The following is a 7,500-nucleotide window of genomic DNA, read 5'->3' on the forward strand; positions in this document are numbered from 1 at the left end:
CTCTCCCTTCCTCTCTCCTTCTTTCTCTCCTTCTCTGTGCTGTCTCGTTAATTCGTCTTTCACTCCTTCTGTCTCCCTCTTTCTCCCTTCTTTCTCTCCTTCTCTATGCTGTCTCATTAATTCCTCTTTCATTCCCTCTGTCTGTGGCTAACTTTCTCACTTTCCCCCTTCAGGGCAGCACACTGAGGAAGAGGAAGATGTACGAAGAGTTCCTGAGCAAGGTGTCCATCCTGGGTGAGTGACTGCGTGCGTGCGTGCGTGCGCGCGCGTGTGTGTGTGTGTGTGTATTTGCGTGCATGTGTATATGTATGTGTGTGTGTGTATTTGCGTGCGTGTGTATATGTATGTGTGTGTGTGTGTGTATGTGTGTATTTGCGTGCGTGTGTATATGTATGTGTGTGTGTGTATTTACATGCGTGTGTATATGTATGTGTGTGTGTGTGTGTATGTGTGTATTTGCGTGCATGTGTATATGTATGTGTGTGTGTGTATTTACATGCATGTGTATATGTATGTGTGTGTGTGTGTATGTGTGTATTTGCGTGCGTGTGTATATGTATGTGCGTGCGTGCGTGATGCACATTCGTGTGTGTGCATGTAAGCGGGGTAGGCAGAGCAAGACTGCATCGTTTTACTCTCATTCAGTGGTGTGTAGTAGACAGAAAAACTGAAAATGCATGGCTCAGAACACACACACACACACACACACACACACACACACACTCTCAGCATAATTGAAGTGGAAACAGCACAGTGATCAGGTAACCCCTGCTGCAGCAGCATCTCATTCATGGAAACTGCACAGAGGCAGCAGAGTGAGTCCACAGTGGGCCAACAGGGCAGTTACCTGCTCCCCGCCCCCTGGGGAGAGCACAGAAATGCCCCCCGCGGGGTTATTAACTGGCTGAGTAAACACACATGGAAGAGGTTGGTTTGTCCTCCTTTTTTCCTGTTTTCCTTTTCTTTTCTTTCTCTAAGGCATGTTTTTTTTTCACGGCTCCGTTGAGGATTGTGTTCAAACACCGACCTCGCTCCTCAAGCTCTTTCACCTCTCTTCTTCTCTTTCTTTTCCTCCCATGCATTTTGAGGAGGGGGAGGGAGGAGGTGGGGGGTGGAAAGGGGGGGCTGTTTTCTGTTTGTCTTTGATTTTTGACTTTTGTGATAGCCACGAAATTGGGAGCAAGCCTTGATGTCATTTGTTGAGAGGGTGGGGGCAACAACAACAACAACAACAACACACACACACACACACACACTCTCTCTCTCTCTCTCTCTCTCTCGAACACACACCTGATGAGCAGCTCTGTGTCCCCGCAAACAGAATGGTGCTTTAAGTGGACCGACGGTAAAAGCAGTGTGAAATGGTGATTCCTCGGCAGGGGGATCGCATTACCACTTGAGCAGTTAAAGATCTCCAATGGCGTGATGATGGCTAAACCATCTCAGATAAAGTGTCCATCTGTCTCAGGCACTCAGACAGGATGGCCCCTGTAGGGGACCCCCAGGGCCCTGAGAACCCCCTGCTACACACACACATATGCACACACACATACGCACACACACATACGCGCACAAGAAATGAACAAACACAGTGGAGAGGGGAGGGGGGGGGGGGGGGGGGGGGGGCTGGCAGAGATAAAATTCTCCAGCCAGTTCCTCTATAGGGCCCACTCTTACAGACCAAACACACTGCTGTAAGACTACACAAACACAGAATCTTCTGGTATGCATGCAAAGCCATACCAGACCACTTACCTGTACTGTTTACCATCAGAAGAATAAGCATCAGAATCCTGAACCCACCTGCTCCTGTCTGGGTGGAGTGTATGTGCTCCTACCAACACAAAGTCCTTCAGAGCAGCTGGTGATGCCCAGAGAGAGACCCTTCAACCAGCCTTCAGACAAGAGGCTCACAACAACACTGAATGCACAAGAAGTGACCGCTTTAAGAAAATAACACATTGAACACATTACGAATTGAACGTCAGCAAGACAAATAAAGCAAGCCTAAATCAGATACAATGGTACCGGGCCCTGAAACCCGGGCCATAATGAGGCAAAGGCCTGCAGAGAGACAGGTATCGGCGTGAGATCTGGCTGGCCGAGCAGAGAGAACAGGCCGTGCTGAGGCCTGAATTTCCCGCTGTCCTGCTCTTAACGCTGCCAACAAACAAGGGACACAAACTTCCCTAAATTCACAGAACGGGTGATGCAATTTCCACTGCGGCCAGGCTGTGAGTGAAGGCGGACCCCCCTGCCAGGAGGGGAGGCCGAGATGGCCTACATGACTAAATCAGCTGCTACAGAATGAGCGACAACGTATAGACCTCTCTACATAGCATGCATTCACTGCTTAGTGCTTATGATCAGATTTTGGGAGAGGGTATTGTTGTATTTTTCGTATCTTTTTATGTAGATCTGCTTTTTGTTTTACCTGTTTATGCTCTTTATTTTATTCCTCTTTAGGTTGTATTGTTAATGTATTCAATATTAATATGAATATTTAATAATACACGTGTATATTATTTAATATGTGTAGGGTGGCAGTGTAGTGCCAAGGAGCGGGACTCCTAACCAAAAGGTTACTGGTATGATTCCCTGCTGGGGCACTGCTGTTGTAGCTTTGGGCTACTTAAGTACTTAACCCACAACTGCCTCAGTAAATATTCAGCTGTATAAGTGGATAAAATTGTAACCTATATACACGTTGCTTTGGATAAGAGTGTCCACTAAATGACAATAATGTAATGTATTTTTATGCTGTTTAATACGTGTTTCTTGGTTTGTTTCTGTTCCTTCTTACATACGCTGTGGTATTTACCCTGTGAGATGGGTGAGCAGGGGTGGGGGGGGTGGGGGGTAGGTGAGGATGTTCGGGGGGCACTGGATAACTCCTGTCATGCTGTTAACGCCCGTGTGAATCCCTGTGATGGCCAGAGGAGAGATAGCAGAGGGGGGGGGGGGTCGGAGGCCGCGCCCCCCTCTGAACTCCGCGTGTGTTGTTGGGACTCATTTGTTTTACACGGCTCCGGTACTCTGCGTCTGAAAGCCGGAGGGGGTGGAGGTAATGGGCTGTGCTGATGGAGGGGGTTGCAATGAGCTGGGAGGGGCCGCCGGAGTGTTTGGACAGGGGCCATCCGTCCCCTCCCCGGGGGACGGGGAGCCGCAGGGACACATTCCTCAGGAGCGGCGGGGGGCCTGTGTAAATCATGTCCCGCTCTGAGACGCTCTGCCACCATCCACACACAGACACACACACCCATACACACACACACGCGCGAACACACTAAACCCCTGTCCTATACCCACTGTACATGTGAGTGTATGTTATGTAGACATAAGCATATACATATTGTGCTCAACACTACTCCTCTGTGTGTGTGTGTGCAGATATTGGGTGTTTTTGGGGGGTGTCTCCTGGCTGTGTGTGTATTTGCTGGTTTGATTGTTAATGTGTTAGGTTCTCATTGTTATTTTGTGTGTGTATGTGTGTGCGCATGTGGGGAAACGTGTTTCGGACTGTCTGTGGGTAATGTCTGTATTTGTGTAAAGTATCTGTGGACGAGGTGTGTGCTGATGTAGTGTGCTGTCACTCTGCAGAGTCCCTGGACAAGTGGGAGCGCCTGACAGTGGCCGACGCCCTGGAACCCGTGCAGTTTGAGGACGGGGAGAAGATCGTGGTGCAGGGAGAGCCAGGAGACGACTTCTTCATCATCACAGAGGTGTGTGCGTGTGTGCGTGTGTGCGCATGTGCGTGTGCGTGTGTGTGTGTGTGTGTGTGTGTGTGTGTGTGTGTGTGTGTGCGTGTGTGTGTGTGTGTGTGTGTGTGTGTGTGCGTGTGTGTGTGTGTGTGTGTGTGTGTGTGTGTGCGCATGTGCGCATAGCTCTGAGGCCTCTTCTCTGCGCTGATCCCCGCCGCTGCATGTCTGAGTGATGACACTGCAGGCCTGGCACGTGTGTATGCCACGCACATCCTGTGAGATGTGGGGCCGATGACATCAGCAGGCCCGGGTCACGCCCATGTCATCATCCGGAGCCGCGGGTAGACAGCGGCCGAGACAGGGGCTGACCCGCCTTATTGCCTACAGCAGACAGGCTAAGTGCCAGGCCCTTTCCCCCGGAGAGTGAGCGGGCGAGGGGTCGTACACAGCGCTCTTTGTAGACAAGAGGGGGGAAAAAAAAAAAATACCCTCCTGCCATTCTTTGTGGACAACTTTTCATTAACTGTGTACACACAGGCTTTTCAGTGTGCCGGGAGGGCTCAGGGTTTTTCCCCCTGTTTGAAGGTGTTCTGTTCCCCTGCGCTCCGCACAGGCGCAGACAATGGCTGCAGTGAGGAGAGACGGCTCCCGAAACAAACCACAATAGGTGCAGCTGAAGGGGCGCGGGCATTATCAGGGCGATGAGTGAGGGATTGCTCTTATCCTTCTTGGCTGGGTCTCCCCCTCCACCTGCGGGACCCGGAGCAGCTCGAAGTGCTCGTTTCCCACGCAGCTGGGGCTTCCTGGGGAGCCCTGTGCCATTTCCTCCCGCCGACCCACTGTCCTTTCTTGCATTCTCGCTCTTTCTCTCCCTCTGTCTCCTCTGTCCCTCTGTCTTCATCACTTCTGTCCCAGCAGCCCTCTCTCCCTCAATCCCATCATCCCTTTCTTCCTGTCCCAGCATCCCTCTCTCCCTCAATCCCATCATCCCTTTCTTCCTGTCCCATCATCCCTCTCTCCCTCAATCCCATCATCCCTTTCTTCCTGTCCCATCATCCCTCTCTCCCTCAATCCCATCATCCCTTTCTTCCCGTCCCATCATCCCTCTCTCCCTCAATCCCATCATCCCTTTCTTCCCATCTCATCATCCCTCTCTCCCTCATACAGGATGGCCTGTAGTTGCAGTACTCCTCTCACACATCCTTTTGTCTTTATTTGTGAAAGTCAGGCCTCCTCTCCCAGGCAGAGCTGTGTCCCTTCCGGTGGAGCTGAGAGAACGGGGTCAGACCCGGGTCTCCCTGGCCGCCAGCATGCCAGAGGCCCCCTCATTCCCGAGGCGTGTCTGTCCGTCCCTGTCCCGGCGGGATTGGCCAGGACGTCGCTGGGAAAAGGGCAGATTTTGGTGTTGTGGAGGCGGGTCATTGCTGAGCCCCAGGAAAAGGAAGCGGGGACATTTCCCATCCGAAAGCCAGAGAGACACACAAGCTGTTTCCACGGGGCCTCTCTCTCTCTCTTTCCCTCTCTCTCCTCCATCTCTCTTTCTTTGTTCAGGTCTGTTTCTGTAACCCTTTCTCATACTTTCTCTCTCCCTCTCTCTCTTTCTCTCTGTATCTCGATCTCTTTCTTCCTTTGGACGTTTGTCTCTTTCTCCTTCTCTCGTTGGCTCCCTCGGTGTCTTTCCTCCCTGTCTCCCTCTCTTATGCTTAGATCATCTCGATCTCTCTCTACCTCTGTGTTTGTCTCTCTCTCTCTCTCTCTCTCTCTCCCTCTCTCATTCCCTTCCTCTCTGTCTCTCCTCCATGTGTCTCTGTCCCTCGCTGTCCTGGCCCAGTGACAGAGCATTGGTCTGGCCGTCCCAGAGGGGGACACGGAGGCGTGGAATGTGACCCGGTGGGTTCTGCACTGGTTCAGGATCCCTGGGCCTTCGGGGGGGGGGGTCGGGAGGGCTGTATCCGAGGGGGCCGTCCACCCCGAATCTTAACGCCGCGCCCCTGCCGCAGAGAGGCAGAATGACGGGGCATCCTGCAACAGAACACGGCATCAGCCTCGCCGCTTAGCCTCACGCTTTTAACCATGCTGTGTTTTCCCTCTCTCTCTGACGCTTTAAGGTGCGTTCAAAAAAAAATAAATAAAAAGGTACGTTCAGGTACATTTTTCTTTAAAACATCACTCTCCCTGCGGTTTTGCACAGCGGGCCAAAAAGACAAACCTCCCCCAATCAGTAATTACACACCACGAGGAGGGATAAAGGGATGTATAAAGACATCGCTTTCTTTTCTGCTCAGAGGAATAGGCTCCTAATGAAAACTGACATGTTTACATTTTTTTTCTTGCACTGTACAAACAAGTCTTTACAGAACTCAGAGACCGCGAAACACGCCCTCCTTCTCCCGCTCACAGATCAGCGGTTATTCCTCCTGCGTCTGAAAGAGCCTTTGATCCAGCCTTTCAGGACAAGCACGCAGAAAATGAAACTGTATCGTAAAGAGGCACAAGGAGATTACTGTCGGAGGAGTTTATGAAACGGTGGCGGGTGCTTTCTGTGGGGCTGGCACAAAATGGCCACCTGGCGCTACCCAGAGGGGCACGTCCACATGGTGTGTGGAAACGCTCAGAGACTTTCGGTAGGAAGGTGCTGTTTCAGCACTGAGATGATTACTGTTATCGAAGGACCCTTGGCGAGATTTGCGCATTGGCTGTATGTATGACTTGATGTTCTCGCTAGTATTGCTGCCGAGTCTAGCAAACAAGAAAGATGTAGCAGCCCCGCCATATCGCTTACTGTGGTGAAGCTCTGGTATATGTGGTTGAGTGTTGGTTTCTATGGCAAGGCTCTGGTACCTGTGGTGGAGTGCTGGTTACCATGGTGAAGCTATGATGGAGGTCTGGTTGCTATGGTGGAGAGATGGTTGCAGTGATGGCATTTTGGCTGGTGTGATGGAGTGCCGGTTGCCATAGCAGAGCACCGGTTGCCATGGTGAAGTGCTGGTTGACATTGCGCAGTGACATTGCGATTGAGGGAACCAATGAAATGAGAGAGAAAAACTCTCAAATACAGGTACTCCTCTCACTTCAAAGGGCATTTCCCCCCTTTGTTTTTATAGACATTGCATGTGGATACGCTGTCTTTTCTCTCGTGTTTTTGCACTGGCTTTATGGTCCCGCTGAGCTGAGGAAGGGATCTGACACGTGTGAAAGGGCGGGGGGGCTGTAGCACAAAGCAGTGGGCATTGCAGGCTCTGCAGGGCCTCGAGTGAACAAGCTACTCAAAGTATCATCTTTCCTCCTTCTCTCTCTCTCTCTCTCTCTCTTCCACTGTCTCGCCTCCTGTGTTCCTGGCTTTCTGTTGTATGCTCTCTCTCTCTCTCTCTTACACCGTCCCTGCTGTGTTTCTGGTTTTCTGTTGCATGCCTCTCTGTCGCTCTCTCTCTCTTTCTCACTCCCCCCTCTCTTTCTGCCTGTCACATCTCTTCCCCGCTGTTCCTGGTTTTCTGGTTATATGTCACAGTGTTTGTTCAGGGGTCCTTCCTCCTGTGTCTGAGCTGCTCCGTTTTGACATGCCACCCCAGAGTTGACCCTTGTAGTCTGTGTGCGCTTTAGATGTCTGTGAGACTGAACTTAACCCACGCGCACCATGCGCACACGCACACACACACACACACACACACACACACACACACACACACAGGTTGATTGTTCAGCAGTGATGGGGGGGTTATCTCACCTGTACCCAGGTGGGCCTCCTCCTCTTCTTTCTGTGTTTCTCTGTCTCTTCTTCTTCCCCAAACACTTCTCTCTT

At 51.4% G+C, this 7,500-nt stretch overlaps 1 protein-coding gene across 2 annotated transcripts in view; it reads left to right on the plus strand.

The window, feature by feature from the left end:
* The window catches only part of prkar1b (protein kinase, cAMP-dependent, regulatory, type I, beta), a 59,513-nt gene that overhangs the window by 47,362 nt on the left and 4,651 nt on the right, over positions 1 to 7,500 (plus strand). For both annotated transcript variants that reach the window (XM_036553377.1, XM_036553378.1), the window contains 2 exons: positions 174 to 234; positions 3,601 to 3,722. In XM_036553377.1, the coding sequence (XP_036409270.1) occupies positions 174 to 234; positions 3,601 to 3,722 (183 nt within the window). The remainder of the gene's footprint in view (positions 1 to 173; positions 235 to 3,600; positions 3,723 to 7,500) is intronic.

The sequence above is a fragment of the Megalops cyprinoides genome, chromosome 19 (assembly GCF_013368585.1).
Source record: "Megalops cyprinoides isolate fMegCyp1 chromosome 19, fMegCyp1.pri, whole genome shotgun sequence".
Classification (NCBI taxonomy): Eukaryota; Metazoa; Chordata; class Actinopteri; order Elopiformes; family Megalopidae; genus Megalops; species Megalops cyprinoides.